The 20104-nt window shown below is 33.1% G+C and overlaps 1 protein-coding gene across 3 annotated transcripts in view; it reads left to right on the plus strand.

Annotated features, from left to right (window-relative positions):
- The window catches only part of LOC125652234 (MAPK/MAK/MRK overlapping kinase-like), a 39087-nt gene extending 20090 nt beyond the window's left edge, over positions 1-18997 (plus strand). The window contains exons 5-14 of one of the 3 annotated variants that reach the window (XM_048881270.2): positions 619-697; positions 2904-2952; positions 3279-3364; positions 5924-6016; positions 6254-6355; positions 8457-8630; positions 9161-9184; positions 12866-13106; positions 13400-13588; positions 16603-18997. In XM_048881270.2, coding sequence (XP_048737227.1) covers positions 619-697; positions 2904-2952; positions 3279-3364; positions 5924-6016; positions 6254-6355; positions 8457-8630; positions 9161-9184; positions 12866-13106; positions 13400-13588; positions 16603-16680 — 1115 coding nt within the window. In that variant the 3' untranslated portion in view covers positions 16681-18997. Of the gene's footprint in view, positions 1-618; positions 698-1883; positions 1963-2903; positions 2953-3278; positions 3365-5923; positions 6017-6253; positions 6356-8456; positions 8631-9160; positions 9185-12865; positions 13107-13399; positions 13589-16602 lie in introns of all 3 variants that reach the window. The other 2 variants (XM_048881271.2, XM_048881272.2) reach the window with 2 other exon arrangements.
- The last annotated feature ends 1107 nt before the right edge of the window (positions 18998-20104 follow it).

Below are 20104 nucleotides of genomic sequence, written 5' to 3' on the forward strand. Positions count from 1 at the left end.
TCACTATGGATACATACAGTATCTCTTTGGATTTTAACAACATTAATTTAGCATAATAAAGAATCAACAGTATGTCTGAAGAATATTTTATTGAAGAAAAAAACCTCAAAATGAAAAATGTAGAAAATCTAAGATGGCAATTCTAAACAAAACATATATCTCATTTATAGCTGAACTTATGATATTATGGAAATTCTACCATTGGGATTGCAGCATACTGAATATAGCTTTGGGTTTAACCACATTTGGTTACCCAAGAGTATATTCCATGATGATAGATAAAAGTCTTACAGTGTATCATTATAGTGTATTGAAGGCTAATTACATGTCTTACAGTGTATCATTATAGTGTATTGAAGGCTAATTACATATATGGTCATCATAAGATACGACTATGAAGGAATTTTCCAACAAAAAAAATAACTGTATTACACTCTCATGGAGACAATGAAAATAAACCCTAAATAGACCTCATGACTGAAAAGTTATCAGCTATGTACATATTCCTTGCATTATACTTTATAGTACACTCGGGTTGAATGTTGACATTTTTAATTTCAAATGTGGGTTGAAAGAATTTACTTGTGCATTTTTTAAAATGTCTGTCAATGTTTTCAGGAAAAAGACATTATTTACCAGAGAGAAAAGTCAAACATTATATGTATCAACTTCTTAAATCAGTTGAACATATGCATAGGTAAGACAGAGCACCTGTCGAGGAACTGTAGTCCCTCATAGCACCTATATTGGCTAGTAGTAGCACTGTAACTTCAGAAAGTGTTGACCTTGTCACTTTACAGTCACTGGTTGTGACACTATTAGCTGTGTAAGAACTATAGTGCACCTCACTTACAGCAAGTCTAACGGTATATTTTATTATTGGCACTTAGTGACTGCTTGTAGCACTGCATGTAGTCAACTAGATTTAGTGATGTAGTCAGTATATGCTTTATGTCTACAATTGGATGAGATGAGAGGCAGTCGCACACACATAGGAAAAATTTCATGGTACATTTTTCAACAGTTTTTGATGCCAGATCTTTTGAGTAAATTTTAATTTGAAGCAATTGGAGAGAAAAATAAACAATCACATTTGTAAAAGACAGTTAATTATAGTGCTTCAATGGACAAAAAATATTTACCTTTAAGCTCATTGTTACTACGATATTAAGGTATATATTAATGAAAGGAAGCATTTCACAGTTTTGATATAGACTTTTAAGTCAGGTAAAGTGAAATAATAAATCAGAGAAAAGATCAAGTCATGCAGATATGATTGTCAGTGTTCAATGCAAAGTTAGATAAGATTACCAAAGACCCTCTATTGTTCCTGCTATTTAACATTATGACCCTGTAAGGTGCTATTTGTCAGATTCAACTAGTGTAGCATTCCTTTTTTCACCCTTTATTTCATTATCTGGTCACAATATACCTTGGTGATATACCTGTACCACTAAGCAAAGCTAACTTACAAAAGTTGTTTTTTGTGACTGCTTTATTACAAAGGTCACATATTGAATGGATAAAGTTGGCTGATGTAACGTAAAGGGAAGATCAAGTTTGACAAGTATATATTACCAAGATATATTAGCAAATTTCAATTTCTGTTTTTCATTTCTTGTAGCATCGCTTGATGAAAAAACAATACATGCAATTCTCAGCCCATTGATGATTTAATGTTTAATTAATTGTAAACCATTCATTAGTAAATTGGTACTTTTGATAAAGAGCCATTGGTGTGAGCTGAGATAGTGTATATTGTTTTTTTCTGTCAGGCTGTAATGGTGATAGTCTGAACACAGAGTAACTTCATCACACGTCAGCTACCAGTGCATCCTGTGTGTTTCCTTATATCTGTTCACTTTGCCTGAACTTTCTTTCAGACAAACGTCATTATCTTCCTGAGAAAACTGTTAAAAAATACATGTTCCAACTTTGCAAATCAGTTGACCATTGCCATAGGTAGGTACAGGCATCAGTTGCATGAAAAATAAACTTCCATCCATATGGTGTAATTGAAGAATGATTAACTCGTTTTATTAATGATCAATCATCTTTCATTTTTGTTCTCTGAATTTTGCCAGCATCAAAGAATTTTTCTGCAACTAATTGATAAACCAGATAGCTGTCACCATTTTCATTACTAATTACAATATAACTTGGCTGTGATAAACTAACACTGTTTATATATGACTGTAAGCATTGTGGTAAACCTCGCCTATTGTCTCCATTCACACTACGTCGTGCGGTAGGGTAGGTACTCCCGGACTCAGTGAGGTTAGCGATGATAGTCTGTACCTTAATAAGACGAGACAGAGCAGTAATATGAACTTCAGATAATTAATTTTGTGTTCTTTTTGCTTTTAATGTACTAAGTGTTTGCATGTTTTAAAACCTATAGACTGTCAGCATGCATAGAACTACTGTGTAAGCTGGAATTTTGTTCCCATTTGATTTTCATTTTCTTTTTTGTCAAATGGGAGGTGGGGGCTAATATTAGCCTATAGCTTTAAACAATGCATAAAAAGAGACTAAAAATTCCAGTACATAGTATGTATTGAGATCGATCATATTCCTGGAAATCATGAATAAATACTGATTCTCTATAAGTTCAACTTTGACCCTTACATATTGAATAGTCATCATATTGATGCATTTGATGTAAATGATCTGCAAAGTTTAGTGCATGCAATTTTTTCTCTTTAATAAGAATAAGTGAGTTATATAATAAACAAGTCAAGTGAAGAAAACAATGAACTACTGAGAGATAATGATTATTGTAGGGGTGTAAAATGATTTTAATTTTAATTTGGGACTATATTTTTTATCTAGTCATGTTTTGAATTAATTTTTGTTGGTATACTAGTATTTGACAATACATACAATGATTTCTTTATTTGCAGAAATGGAATATTTCACAGAGATGTAAAACCAGAAAATATATTAATAAGGGTATGAAAGTTTTTTTCATCTTAGCATGTCACACATTGTCATATACAAAGTGAAAGTTTTATAGCTAACAGACAATCTACAATCTAATGAATATTGAATCATAAAAATGATTACTTAACCAATCAAATCAAGAATTCAGAAGTATATCAGAATAGAAATAATTGTTCTTAGCAATAACTGCAAACTTAATATTTAATTTAGAACAGAGTCCACTCGTATGGGATTCTATAGCCATAAAAAGAATAAAGTCTGAATTATTGTAATAACCATAGATATCAAGTAACAGCTTGCATGAATGGTGTAAAGCATTTTGTTATCTTTTTCAGGAGGATGTTTTGAAACTTGCTGATTTTGGGTCTTGTCGAAGTGTCTACTCAAAGCAACCTTATACAGAGTATATTTCAACCAGATGGTTAGTAAATTGTGTCATTACATGTTGTGCTGTCTGAAAGGTGGTGTAAATTTCACACATATTTGACATCAATTTTTGAAATTTATTATAAAGAATTGAATTCTTTATATTCTGGATTGATGCTGTCTTCCTAGGACTGAGTCTGTTCTAATCAGACAATGAATACTGTAGTGGTAAAGGTATTTCTAAAATTACTTTTACTGAAGCATTCATTATTTGTTGATGTTTTAAAATGTGTGGATGCACATAATGGCATACAGATAAATCGAATAATGTGTGCTCTTATGATATCATATATCATTTAAAGCCTGTGATTAGTCAATTGTTGTCACATGATTCTGTTATAATAAAATTCATACAAACTTTATTATACTAAAGCTAGAACATTTGTAAACCCAGACAGTAAAGAGATCTATTTTTAGTAGGATGCAGTTTATGAATGCTCTATTTTTAGGATACTAATGTTTATTAACAATCTGTTTTTATAATAGACAGTATTTATTTTATAACAAAATCATGTGACAATAATCAACTAATAATAGGGTTTTTACTGTTATATTTCCCCCAAACATTCATAATAATTTAAGGTTTTAACTTTTGAAAGCGGTTAATCATTATGTGTAAATATTAATACACCTGACTTGATCTGCATATAGGCTGACCACAGCTTATTATTAGAATACAATTAAAATGTAAAAGAAATGTCTTTCAGTTTTTGATAGTATATGAGATGGTATACCTTGAGCCTCTTCACACCAGCATTATATACTTCATGGAGCGCTAACATGCTCCATTCAATACACCAGCATTATATACTTCATGGAGCACACTAACATGCTCCATTCAATACACCAGCATTATATACTTCATGGAGCGCTAACATGCTCCATTCAATACACCAGCATTATATACTTCATGGAGCACACTAACATGCTCCATTCAATACACCAGCATTATATACTTCATGGAGCGCTAACATGCTCCATTCATTACACCAGCATTATATACTTCATGGAGCACACTAACATGCTCCATTCAATACACCAGCATTATATACTTCATGGAGCACACTAACATGCTCCATTCAATACACCAGCATTATATACTTCATGGAGCACACTAACATGCTCCATTCAATACACCAGCATTATACGTGATCAAATTTTCCATAAAGCCCTCCTGGTTTTATGGAATTTGATGATGTGACCAACCCGTATTTATATCCCGATTGATATTTTAAAATGATACCTTATTTCTTAAGTATAATATTTACCAATCAAATGCTATAATTATATAGTAGCTATGATCATTTGTGTGTTATTTGCACAATAGATGTAGATTAATAATATTCATTTAATGCTTATATTTACATTTTCACATTAGAATGTTTAAATACTTTGAAATTTACTATTAAGTCCATACATTGTATGCAAAATTGGCAGAACAGCAGCAGCTAGTTTGGCCTACAAGATACTGGTCTTTTGTAGAGGGTGGGAACAAGAATAATCTGTCATATTGTAGAATTACAAAAACACAAAACTTGACCTGTAGTTTAATGGAGGAAATACATTGGAATGTAAATGTATTTTGATGACCACATTAAGAATAAGGGAGGTATTAGAAAGATCTGAGCCAGAATCTATAAATAAAATGGTGAAATATATGAAATACATTAGTCAGTTCTCTGATCACTTTTAAAAGAGATGGGATTTTGGTATAGCAAAATTGTATTATGAAATCGCTAAGTTTAAGCTGTTACTCGGGTGAAAAACTATTTTCTATTGAATTATCAATGTTAAATCTGTGGCATAATGACAGATGCACAGATCTTTATGGCATAGTCAGCACATTATTGGGCAATTATGCCAATTGCTAATATCTTTATTTGTGCTACCTGCAGATGTTAACTTTAAGGAAATATTGATCAGGCACGTCATTTGTGGCAATAGTACATGTTGACTTTCAGAATTTATTCAAATAAAGTGCCTGCCAGGATATTAGTTCATGCTGTATGTAATGACTGCTGTCTCTTCCAGAAAAAGAAACAAACATACTGGCAATAAGTCCCTAACATTAAATCCAATAGAACAAACATGACTGTTGTATGGAGGGAGTTAAAACTGGTGTATAGATATTCTATAAATAGTACATGGGATTAAGAGATTATCTAGTATTAGCTAAATGATAGGTTGAGTCTGAATCATGAAATGATGAGTTATGACATTTATTAGGTATTTAACAATATCTCCCTTTCTAATTAGAAGTATCTGTGAAATCCACTGGCGGAATAATTCTATAAATGGGGCCAACGATCTGAAGTCTCTGGTGTTGATTAAACGCTTTGCCCACTTATTGCACATAAAAACTGTCATTGCATCGGTCATCAAGTAATATTCAGTCAACGGGGATGAAATGATAGTACTTGTAATATTGTATCTAGCTCATTTGCATAATGTAGCTTGACCAGTCAGTGAAACTGTTACATCTCTTGGTTTTCACATACACAACTGCTAGTTGATTGAGACTAATATTTAAGATTTTTCTGCATTGTTTACCCAGGTATCGAGCTCCGGAGTGCCTTCTTACAGATGGTTATTACACTTATAAGATGGACATCTGGAGTGTGGGCTGTGTCTTCTTTGAAATCCTTAGGCATGTGGTCTATTTATCATATAAATTGGAATATAAGAATAGAATAGATAACGTAAAGTTAAAACTCTTAGTCCTCTTTAATTACATTCACACAGATATATTATGTATCTATGTATGAATGGATGGAGAGAGAGAGAGAGAGAGAGAGAGAGAGAGAGAGAGAGAGAGAGAGATAAAACGAGTCATTTAGATTAAACAGGTATTAATGATATATCCTTATTTTCTTATTTGTTGCAGTCTTCACCCTCTTTTCCCTGGTTCAAATGAAGTGGATCAGATTGCTAAGATTCATGATATAATGGGGACTCCAGACTCTAGTGTTCTAGATAAAATGAAAAAGTAAGTACATGTACATCACTTGCACTTAAAAATAAAACAATACCCTGGTAAGATGTTTCAATGAAATTCAATGAAAGAGATAATTTTGGGATGGAATTCAGATATAATTTAGATATACATGTATTTTATTTTTCATAGACCATGTGTGTTGCTATATAAGCAAAGCAATTATCAGGGATTATTTTTTCCGTCATCTGTACTCTCAGACAAATTTACCTGTTAATCACTCCCTAAAACTTTGTAACTGTAAAAGATATATACTGGTAACATGTCCCCTTCAAAGGGGAAATAATCACAAAAATGCAAAAATAGAAAGGGGTCATTTAAAAATCTTCTCAAGAACCACTGGGCCAGAAGAGCTGAAATTACATGAAAGCTTTCTGACATTTTTGTAAAAACCATAACCCCTGGGTGTAGGTTGAGGCCACAATAGAGGATCAAAGTTTTACATTTGAATAAATAGGGAAAATCTTTAAAAAATCTTCTTCTCAAGAACCACTGGGCCAGGAAAGTACAAATTTACATAAAAGCTTCCGGACATTGTGCAGATTCAGGTTTGTTAAAATTATGGCCCATAGGAGTAGGATGGGGCCACAAAAGGGGATCAAAGTTTTGCATAAAAATAGATAAGGAAAATGTTTAAAATTCTTCTCAAGAACCATTAGGCCAGAGAAATTTACATGAAAACTTCCTGGCATAGTGCAAATTCAAGTTTTCAAGTTTGTTAAAACCATGCCTCAACAGGGGATCAAAGTTTTACATGCGAATATACAGGTAACTCTCGATAACTCGAAGTTCAAGGGACCTTGATAAAACTTCGAGAGATCGAAATTCGGAAATTGAAGGTCGGCCGGTATTGTTTAGATTTTACAGTAACCAGAAATGTATACCAACAAGATCATATGATATCGTTTTGACATGTTTTCCTTCATATTTGTCAGGTACTTTGATATCAAAATAAAAAACCTTATTTTGCATTAATAAAAACATTTCAAAGTTTAAGTATTTATTTGTTCTTTAATCATGCTTAGATAGGTATACAAAACCAAGTTCCGATGACACTTTACTATCGCAAACTAAACAGAGCACAATGTTATGTCGATTTACCCAAAACAAAAATTCTAACGATTGAGTAAAACAATGTTTTAGAGTAACTTTACACAAAGAACAAACTCGAGACAAAACACCAGTGCAGGGTGTAAACTGACCAATTATGTACTCAAGTGTGTCACCTTCACTAAGAAGCAGGGGCAATGTTTCAACTATGTAAACACCTAATTACTCCTCCAGCATTCAACAAAATCCAGGTAAGGCCCAAGTGGAAATTATTACACGCTTGGGTAACTGTGGGTATATGCTACCATCACTTCGAGAGATCGAGAGTGAAAAACAATGAAATGTGTTTTACGGGACCTAACTTCACTTTGAGAGATCGAACATTCGAGAAATCGATGGTAAATTTGCTTTGTTATATAGAGAGAAAAATCGGGACCATGATTTCACTTCGAGAGACCGAGAACTTCGAGAGATTGAGAGTAACCTGTATAGGGAAAATCTTTAAAAATCTTCTCAAGAACCACTGGGCCAGGAAAGTGCAAATTTCCCCAAAACAAACACCTCCTTACATAGTACAGATTCAAGGTTGTTAAAATCATGGCCCCTTTGGGTAGTTTGGGGCCACAATAGGGGATCAAAGTTTTAGATACAAATATATAGGGAAATTCTTTAAAAATCTTATTCTCAAGAACCACTGAGCCAGAAAAGTTTACATTTACATAAAGCTTTCTGACATAGTGCAGGTTCAAGTTTGTAAAAATCATGGCCCTCAGGGGGTAGGTTGGGGCCACAATAGGGATAAAAGTTTTATATGTGAATATGTATAGGGAAAATCTTTAAATATGGGCCAAGGTAACTCGGGTGAGCAATGTGGCCCATGGGCATCTTGTTTTAGTAGGTCTGGCACTTCCTCAATAGAAGATCACATATTTTTCCCTTTGAACAGATCCTCATGACTTTTATATATCATACAAGACTTTTGTCTCATTTCTGAATGATGTTGCATAATTATTATTTTACATAAAAGTTATATTTTCTCAATTAGGTCAAGGGGGATGAATTTCAATTTTCCTTCCAAGAAGGGTACGGGTATAGAACGCCTTCTACCGCACTGTTCACAGGAGGCGATTGACCTCATTTACCAAATGTGCACTTATGACCCAGATGAGAGAATTACTGCAAAACAAGCTATACGACACCCATACTTCAAAGATCTCAGGTAATTAAAATCTGTTAATTAACTAACACAGTTAAAGGTTTCATCAAAAGTATATTGACAGGTATTAGACAACAGATTGCACACAATAGATTATACAACACGCCTATCAAAATCTAAAGATCACGATCTGTGGATCACATGGTGAAATGAGTTATTCTGAGTGTGTAATAAGATTTCTGCCAAATTGCTCCATTTCAAAACTATTGATGAGTGAAAATAGGCAATATTGATATAATGATAGCAAAATGTAGCGGAATTTCTCAATTTTAAAAGTTCTATTTCATAATTTGCTTGATAGAGCAAGTAAACATCTTTTTAGAGCTTTAAATTCATGATTATCAGTTTTCATTGCATGAGTAGTTAGCAAATTCGGATATATTTCTTAAACTCTTATTAGCTTAGAACTTTTTTCTCTTTGAGCACTGATGTCTTTCTAGGTCTCAGATTTATGGTTCTTCCTAGAAACAATACATTAGTGGTTCAAGACTTTGTGTAATCAGTAAAATGTAACTTTTAAAATATTTAATCAGGGCAACCAAACAATCAAAGCAAAGGTAGTATGAAAGATTGCACTTAATTTTCCTTGTTTTTCTTGTTATGATTTTAATATGATCATACTAGAACTTAGATATGTACTTGTGGGAATAAAAAAGTTGAATTCTATCTTTCAAATCAATTTCTTAAAAACAGCAATTTGAAAATAATTTGTTGGAAATGATATCAAAAGACAAGGATTGACATTAACTCTGATAGAAACAGTATTAAAGTGTTTTAGTTTTTCTTCTCAATTCATGTTTTGGTGGAGGTTTGGATTGAGATAATAGTTAAACTACAAATCCATTAACTTCAAGAATGTTAAAACTATGAAATCAAATTTCAAAATCCTTCTTCAACTTCTTTTAAAAACTGACTCAGTCATATTAGGATAGAGTAGTAGTTTAAGAATTAGAAATGTTCAGATGTTAATCATTTAATCTTCTTAAGTTTAATGTACAGTAAAATGGTGTAGGTGAATGATTGATTTATTTGTTCATTGAGATGTTTAAGATTAAAGTATTGAATAAGAACTGATGATTTATGGATATAGTTACAACTAAATGACATGCAAAATGCCCCATCCATTTGTGTGAAAATAATAGTGACAATGTTATCAGCTTTCGTTGAATCATTAAGAAAAGTGATGTCACATTTACAAAGCTGTAGCTACCAGTTTGTAATAGTAAATTATACATGCCATGAAATTGTTAATAACACCCTTTTATGCTGCCTAGATGCTTTAAAATTTTCATTTGAGTAGTAAATTACAGAGGGTTTAGAGGTAAAGAAAGGATGTTTTGCTTAGAATACAAGAGGCATATGCTTTATCAAGTGTACTGAGTCAAAACAACATAGGAAGTTTGTATCAATCCTTGCAATCATTGTTTTGGGATTTAAGAAGGAGAATTTTTATTCTATTTCTTGGATTAAAAATCAAGGAAATATAGGTACATGTATATGAAATGAAGAAAAAAACATATCTAAGTTAGACTGGTGTTAGTTCTTGCAGAATTCTTGCTGAGTGTTGACAAATATTTAAATACTTGACTGCTTCTCTAAAACTGTTTGATATATAAATGTATTCAGTCCCTACTCAGCTGTTTATAGTTTTTAAATTTGTCCAAAATTCAATGAATAAATAGGAACCATGTATATGTATAAAGTTTCATTCAATACTAGGACAAAACTTTAAAAAAAAAAATTAGTGGGTGTGTTAGAACAGACAAAACAGCCCCCTAGAGCGAGCTGGAGAAAACTAGTGATATTAAAAGAAGATGAGAAATCTATTTTCTTTGGCTCATTTTACTTTTTGATTCTTGTCCCCCATTTTTTATTGGATACACTTATGGGTACATGAATCTGGAAGAACACATTACAATTTGTAATTCTTGCTTCCTTTTTAAAGCTTTATATTTATCTTATCATTTTCGTGTTTGGTTGTTTGAGTTATTGCTTTTTAAAATCTGCATGAATGGCTGTGGTGTTGAATATGTTTGTTATTAATAGTACTGCATTTGTCATACTTGAAATTACTTAGAGACGTTCGCACCAGAGATTTTGAGTAATGTCGATTTTTTTGGGAAGTGTATTTTTGATTTCTACATTGAACGAGAATTAGGAAATTAAAAAGAAAAACTGGGGTCACAATGCTTGTTATTTAGTTACAGTGGTCTAAACTTGACCTTTTTGCACTTAAAATTTATTCAATTAAACTTGATTTGTCTGTTGGTGTCAACACAGCATAAGCAACACAAATCAATTACAATGTATTACATAAAATAGATACATAATCATGTCTTCTAACACTACAGATAAAAAAAAGTTTGATACTAGCAATGGAAATAAATAATGGCCTTTTTGCACTTGATATACGAAAAAAATTCATGATATCAAATTGGAGAGTTTAAAAAGACATATTAGGAGTAATGTAAATTTTTTAAAATTTCACATAAATTCACATAATTTTCAAGGTCTTGTCTTAAAATTTAAAATGGAACTAAAAAATGTGGGGTTTAGAGACCAAATTTTTTAATTATTGGCAAAAATATTTAATTTTTATACAACATTTTTAGTCAATTTATCTAAACTTTTCTAAGAATCAGTGTTTTATTTGGAAAAATATATCAACCAAATTAATAAATTACAACATTTGAACTAGTTCCAAGTCTCAACTACTTGTATCATAAATTATATAACTGAAATACACTTATAGGAGTCAAACTCCCTGTCAAGGCCTCATTACGTCATCTGCGTATAGACTTCTCCTGATTGACACAGTACAAGAAACAGATTTGTATATTGTGAGTCTGCGATTCTCACGGGAGCAAATGAAACTAAAGAAATGGTTGGTAGTTAAAGCTTGAAAATTTTGACATTAAGAGCATTGATTTAAAAGTATGGATTTTCAACATAAAATTATCAAAAGATCACTAAGAAGTAGGGAGACTCTGTTCAAATTAAAGTGTAAAGTAATGAACTTTATGTTTATGTTCTTGTTTTGAACTGTTTACGTTTGATGTTATGTTTTTCGTCATTCTACAGTGACATCACACAGTATACGCGCCTAAGACATCGCTATCCCATAATGCCTAACTGAAAGAGTTTGGTTTGTGAGCAAACAAACTCTGGCAGAAGTTTGGTATAGGAGTATAAAAATAGAAGATATATTGGATGAAACAGAAAATGTAATATTGCGTAGATTTAAAACTTTTTGATTAATCAATCCTTCCGCCACAAAATATAGTCCCAACAAAACCCTTTCAAAATTTGAATTGACACAATTAATTTTTTTTCAACTGGATAAGGTTCAGTAATAGATGTGTAAATATGTTTGCACCAATGGGATCAGTATTGAACCAGTAATTACTTAGTTGTTACGTCCTGCACAGCTGTGCTCAAAAGCTCAGGATCTAACTTCCTTAAGATGGTTTCCCATTTTGCACATAAGTCTATTGAGGATACAGTGTATTGAGAGGTGCAGCTCATATAAGTGGGATATAAAGTGAAAGTAAAATTGGCTTTTTTTTGTAATCACTGTAAACCACCTTACATTTTCAAGTGAGAAAATGTTTTTGAGCATCTTAAGCATCGCCATATTATGAATATTTGTGGCCATGAACCAGTCATTATTGATTATATAGACACATTTGTGAATTTAACTTGACAAAAACATTTTTCATTCAGCAATTTAAAGTACATGTATTTGCAGATAAAATTTGGTTTACAGTACTGATAAAGTAGGCAAATACATGCAGGTATAAAAAATTAAAGTGATTTACAGTGTATAAGTAGGGTAGGGTGGAAGAATGTTAAGGGACATGTATGAAGAAATTAGTAACAGACTTAGACAGGTGAAAAGCGTACCTCTGTCTCCACTCATGCATAACTGAAGCTATGTATTTCTTAAAATTCCAAAAACTGTATTCTATTTAATTCAGTATTCATGAAATATAAAGCCAGTTTATAACAATATGTTGGGGGAATTTCTATAAGATATAAGTGTTCTGTGGTTCACAAACCACAACACAGAATTCTTCAGGTGAAATGAATGATGCTTTTTTAATGTTATCTTTTACCAACATAAAGGGCAACTTTGATCTGAAATTCAATGAATATTGTTTTTAATCATTTTTTATGTATCATTAAAATGTAAACATTTTATACCTGATCTTCGAAAACTGATGGGGGTTTCTCTGTAGGGATGCTGACAAGCGAGCAGCATTAGCAGCAAAAGCCAAGGAGAAGGAAGAGGAGAAAAAGGACCACATCCGACCGAGTGGGAGGGATGAGACTGCCACCATTACCACACTGGAAGTGGACACCTCACGGACAGACAAGAAAAAGGCTGAGACAGAAATATCCATACCCAGCTTACCCAAGGCTCCGTCACTGCAATCTCATCCACACATCTTCAAAGACAGGAAGAAAGTGGATAGAGTGGTAAATAAAATCTTTCCTTACTTTAGGAACTGTTTCATGTAACTTTGTTTTTTCTTTTACAACACATACATTGAAAAGCACAGATGATGTGTATATGTTTGACATGTTTGTAAAGCTTTAGAATGGTTGTAAGATGAAGCACAACACTGTATTAAAATGTAGTTATGGCTTCTGAAACTTATCAAAAACTCAGTCTGGCGTACTAGTTCAGTCAAGATTCACATGTTCAAGAGCAGTAAAACTTGCTAAGTTGCTATATTGGTAAATGTAGATCTACTTCTTTTTGCTTCCAGCGTCGGCATCGCAAAGTCTTAGCAGAAAGTCAGCACCAGTACAATCACACAGGTCTCAGTTTACCCAAAGTGTCAATGAATCCGTCCTTTCATACAAGTTCATTTGGAGGTCATTATAATGCTCACAACCCGTCAGCATCCACAGTTTCTCTGCTGCCAAGTCTTAGCAGTACATACAAACCCCCAAAGGTAAGCTTTCAACCTCCACCTACAAACCTACATCTAGGTACGATAGAATACAGGTAACTAAGCAACCGACCTCCACCTAGACACCAACATCTAGGTGTGATAGAATACAGGGGTGCATTTCAAAAAAGAACTTACGACCAACTTTACACACTGGAATTCTTCCGTTTATTCTAAGCTAATTCACTTTAATGTAAAACAATGAAAACATGTTGTTGTAAATTAAGTTTTGGAAATGTTTTAATTCCTTCATTTAAAATAATAACTGTGTGATACAATTTAAGACTTGTAACTGTCGTAAGTTGTTTTGTAAAACGAGCCCCTGGAAACTAAGCTATCAACCTCCACCTAGACACCAACATCTGGGTGATATAGAATACAGGTAACTAAACAACCGACCTCCACCTAGACACCAACATCATGGGCTGCGTTCAAGATCATAGCGGCTAGCCTAGGGGCTAGGTATGGTGGCTGATTTGTGTCATTTTACATTTATCGTCTTTTTGTTATTTCGAGGCGAAAAGACAACAAAACGATATTTAGCGATTCTTCGTCCCGATGTAACGAAAAAACGACAACATGATAATATCAGCTACATTTTGTACTTTTCGCCTCAAAATAACAAAAAGACAACACATTGTAAAATGGCATAAATCAGCCACCATACCTAGCCCCTAGGCTTAGCAGCTATGATCTTGAACGCAGCCTAGGTGTAATAGAATACAGGTAACTAAGCAACCGACCTCCACCTAGACACCGACATTTAGGTGCAGTAGAATACAAATTTTAGCAGTACTTACAAACCCCGAAAGGCAAGCAACAGACCTCCACATATGCATAACATTATTTGCATAAATAATCTTGAATGAAATATTGGGTTTTTTAAGACTTGTAGATACATCGCATGAATGCTTCTATGCAAACTTTGATGTAGAGAGTGAATGATGGCTCTTTGGAATTGCTGTTGAAAGGGCTGCAACTCCTCCAGTGAGCAATATAAAGAATATGAAATTTTGACATTTACTTGCACATTTCTTGTGTTCTTATGTATATTAGATATATATATATATATATATATATATATATATATATATAATAATGTCAGATGTAATTAGCTCACCTTAAGTGAGCTTTTCTGATCACCTTGTTCGTCGTCCATCCATCTGTCTGTAAACTTTTCACATGTTTTTTTTTTCTTTTTCGAACCACTTTGGCCCAATTTAAACCAAACTTGCCAAAGCATCCTTGGGTAAAGGGAATTCAAAATTGTTCAAATGAAGGGTCACACCCTTTTCAAAGGGGAGATAATTAAGAAAAAAAGTCTTCAAAAGTATTTTTCCTGTGAACAGGTAGTTCATGATTAGCTATGTTAACAGGCAAGCATCTTATGGTAAAGCATATTCAAATTAGTTTAAATCAATACCCCTTGGGTATGGTGGGGCCACAATAGGTGATCAAATTCTCTGCAAGAGTAGCAGGACTGTGATTACTCATATTGATATACAAACATCCTCAGGTAATGCAGGTTCAGGTTTATTCAAGTCATGGGGCTTCAGTAGGGGATCAAATTTTAACTTCAGAATAAATAGGAGAAAATCTTTAAAATCTTATTCTCAAGAGCAGCAGGGATAGTAGTAGTCATCAATATGCACGCATCCTCAGATAGTGCAGATTCAAGTTTCTTCAAACCAATGCCCTTGATTAGTCATATCAATATACAGATTCATATTTGATTAAATCATGACCACTTGGGTAGGGTGGGGCAAAAATAAGGATGGATTCAGAGTTTTACATGAAAATTTTTGTAGGAAAGTTGTAAAAATGTTTTCAAGGGTAGCAGGCCTACACAAAATCATACTAAATATGTAAACATTTCCAAGTTGTGTGGGTTCAAGTAGTTTCTCTTTTTGTCCCCCACCGCAACTCGGAAGGGGACATAGAAATACCGGTGTCCGTCCCGCTTCACTTTATGGACGCAACTCCTCAGAAACCGCTCAATGGATTTTGTTCATATTTTGTAGGATTGTTAGTCACCATGTGTAGTTGATCATATTATGCCACCATTTTGATTCGACAATTTTTACAGGAGTTATGGAACTTTGTTGAATTTGTTCATGGTACATTAAAAAAGCACTTTGTGGACGCAACTCCTCCGAAACTGCTCACCGGATTTCATTCAAATTTTGTAGGATTGTTAGTCACCATATGTAGTTGATCATATTGCGCCGTCATTTTGATTCGATAAATTTTACAGGAGTTATGGAACTTTGTTGAATTTGTACATGCTACACGATAGAAACACTTTGTGGACGCAACTTCTTCTAAACCACTCAACGGATTTTGTTCAAATTTTGTAGGATTGTTAGTCACCATATGTAGTTGATCATATTGTGCCGTCATTTTGATTCGACAAATTTTAGTACAGGAGTTATGGGACTTTTGTGCTTCAACTTTTTTGGCGGCGGTAGGGGACATGGCTACGTGTAGCATTCTTGTCTGTTTGTTGTTTTTCTCAAATTATGAACCCTGGGATTAGAGTGAGGCTAAAATGAGGGATCAAATTTTTACATCATAAGTTTTACATCATACATATAAGTGTAGGAAAAATAATCTTGAAGAACTGCAGGACCATGGTGACTTATATGAGCATTGTGGCCCATGGGCCTCCTGTTTTATATGAAGAAATCTTGGATTTCACTGTACATTATCTATGGGGTTAGTTAGACTTAGGCCTCTGAAAATGGCTTTAACTCCTCTTAAGAGCAACATTAAAAGCAAGAATATGATTGACATAATTACCTCGTGTGGTTTTCATATTCTAATGCATGGTAGAATGTCTCCTAGATATGATCATTAAGAAAACCGAGGACGTGGAATGACAACCTCTTCTGGATCGAGTCCTGTGTTTTACTAAAGTGGTTCATTCTAGTGTCTTCTAAGATTAGCAGCATAATATTTCATGTATATCAAAGATTCCTCAAATATTTGTTATTCAATGGTTATTTTTGTAATTACAGCCTGCAAACAAAACTAACAAGAATATATTTGGGAGTTACCAACTACCTTCACTGGACAGGCGGGGTGCAGGATTCTGACAACAGTTCCTTGTGTAGATTTTATTAAAGGTGGCTTTACAAACTGAAAGCTTTGAACTGTATTAAGCCTTTTCCTAAGGAATTCAAGAACACTGTGGAATGTTCATTGTATCAATGATGTACAAGCCAGTTATCTATTTAGCAATGGACAAGTCTTATTTGAATTTCATTAATATTTTATTTCCATGTGTTTTGGGAAGCAGTGGGTTTTTGTTGATCAATAATCATATATATTTTTGTGACAGCATTTTAAACATATGACAAAATGATTGCTTAGATTTACTTTATGTAAATTACAGGTATGTTAAAAGTACAATAGATGTGTTTAGATACATTGAAACTGAATATTTGTTTTGTTGATCTTGGGGATATATATATGTATACTGAAATTCATTTCCTTATAGCAATTTATTTTTTAGTTCATTTTGCAGAAATGTCAAAACATTTCTTGATGAATTACACATGTACAGAGATGATTATGATAAGTTCATATTTATTCAAATGATTAATTGTTTACTTGTTTCCAATGATGACATATATACACAAATATTATATCTTACAATATGATGTCAATTCCTAGCTTGTTACATTCCTTCTAGGTTAGTCTAAAAGAGTTTTAGCTCACCTGAGGTGAAAGCTCAAGTAAGCTTTTCTGATCACCTGTTGTCCATTGTCTGTCTATCCATCTGTAAACTTTTTACATTTTTTACTTCTTCTCCAGTATCACTGGGCTAATTTCAACCAAACTTGGCAAAAAGTGGGTGATGGTCAAAAATAGGGTGGGGTCATATAAAAATCTTCTTCTCAAGAACCACTGGGTCAGAAATGTTTACATTTTTATGAAAATTTCCTGACATAGTGCAGATTCAAGTTTTTAAAATCATGGCCCCAAGGGTAGGGTGGGGCCACAATAAGGGATCAAAGTTTTACACATAAAGATATAGGGAAAATCATTTAAAACATAGTGCAGATTCAAGTTTCTTAAAATTATGCCCCTGAGGGAAGGGTGGGGCCACAATAGGGGATCAAAATTTTACATGACTCAAGGATATATTGGGAAAATCTTTAAATATGGGCCAAGGTGATAAATTGTTGGTGAGCGATGTGGCCTATAGGCCTCTTGTTCTATTTCTTTATATACAGGGTAAATGAAAACTCAGAATTTATAAACAAAAATATCTCATATCTGTAATATTATGACAGTGGAAATTTATCTTGCATGTCAAGAATGATTCAATCATATTAATTGTGCCAAACAATTTGAAATATAAGGCATATATCTAATACTTGTGTTATATGTGTGTATATGTGCATGTAGCAACTTTCAGTACAGATTTCCATCCCTAAACTGCCATTAAAAACTTTGCTAAATTTATATAAACTCCTGCATATTCAGGGAATGGGGTCTTAGCTAGATGTCCATAATTTTTTACATCTACTTTTCAGTTTTTAGAAGACATGGTAGTAACAATATGATCTCTTTGCCAAACTTTTTAAGCTATTGTAGTGCTAGTAAAATTATTTCATATGCATTCCAACATTCCATCTGGTATCCAATCAAATACCATGTGAAATAAGATTTAGTGCTATGTAAATATTTTATATGCTAATGACTGTAACCCGAACACTGATACTAGGGATGCTGAGTGTAAATGATATCAATTATTCCATGATGTTGCTTGTTTAACCAACTCATGCTTGGGGGAAGGGGGGTGTTGGTAGAATGTGATACTTATTTTAGACCACCACCATAATTATGTCCAGTATTATACAATGACTTTTCTCTTATCTGCTGAAAAAAATTACAATGAAGTTCGATCACATGACATTTCCAGTATTGGACTTTGTATTTTTGAAATAATATTTTTGTTAGTTTGATTGATTATTTTACATTCTATTTTTTTCTTTAATAAAAAAGACAATACTTTTGAAATATCCCATTGAACATGATGTTTTGAAGTTTATTTTCTTTACATGTGTCCGTTCCTGAATTTCTCTAACAAAAGCTGATGTCCTGAGTGCATCTTTACACTGAAGATAATTTGATTAAAGCAAGATAAGTGATGCATAATTCTCTACTGGTGATTTATTTTACATAATGTTTGATTTCATGGCTTTATCCTTTTATCATTTGATTCCATCCAAAAAATTTGATTTTATGAGTATTTTTATTTATTTTGCTCATGTATCATGTAGTCTTTCAAAGCCATTGTGATAAATGTATTTTGTAGTACTTGTATATTAAAGTAATGTAGATACAAAATATTAATAGTCTAAATCTGATGTATTCAAATCAATAAATTCTTTAATATACAAATATGTCAGTGTTTTCATTAGCTGATATCACACTGCAACCCTCATTAGAAAGTCATTCAGGAAGGTGCCATATCAAATATTTGTAAAGTAGAGATGAATAAGTTGAAATGCAACAAACTTTGTTTTGCATTTGACACTTAAAAACTTCAGTCAAAATATGCATTGTTTCTCATGAAACATGGCTTTTCAATTTACATGCTTAGATAAAAACAAGTTGAAGACTTTTTAGCTCACCTGAGCTGAAAGCTCAAGTGAGCTTTACTGATTGGCTGTTGTCCTTCTTCCCGTCTGTAAACTTTTTACATTTTCGACTTCTCCAGAACCACTAGGCCAATATCAACAAAACTTGGCAAAAAGCATCCTTGGGTAAAGGGCTTTCAAGTTTGTTCAAATGAAGGGCCATGCCCCCTTCAAAGGGGAGATAATAGCAAAAATAGGGTGGGGTCATTTAATAATCTTCTCGAAAACCACTGGGCCAGAAGAGCTGAAATTTATATGAAAGCTTCCTGACATAGTGCAGATTCAAATTTGTTAAAATCATGACCCCGTGAGGTAGGACGGGGCCACAATAGGGAATCAAACTCCCTTTGAAGGGGGCATGGCACTTCATTTGAACAACCTTGAATCCCCTTCACTCAAGGATTATTTGTACTAAGTTTGATTGAAATTGGCCCAATGGTTCTGGAGGAGAAGATGAAAAGTGTATGGAGAGACAAAAGGTGATCAGAATAAGCTCACTTGAGCTTTCAGTACAGGTGAGCTTAAAAATATCAACACAAGTACTTGCAGTGCGCACTTTTGTGTTATTCACACAACACTAAACTCTGGAATTTTTTTAATTCGGTGTTCTTTCCATTATATTTAGGTAAGCAAGCCATGTAAAAAGTCTATCGTGTTAAATATTAACTACCTTTTTCCTGCTTTATATCAGAGTCTCGAGTAAAACATTTAAAGTGACAAATCTTTATTTGATGACATGGCATTTTTTAATGTGTTAACAAGTACACAACAGTTTCAGTAGTATTTTGCTTTATAAAAAAAAGTGATGCATTCTCTTACATACAATATTTATGTCACAGTTACTAATGTTTTGTCATAAGTAAACCAA

Source organism: Ostrea edulis, chromosome 5 (assembly GCF_947568905.1).
Source record: "Ostrea edulis chromosome 5, xbOstEdul1.1, whole genome shotgun sequence".
Lineage (NCBI taxonomy): Eukaryota > Metazoa > Mollusca > Bivalvia > Ostreida > Ostreidae > Ostrea > Ostrea edulis.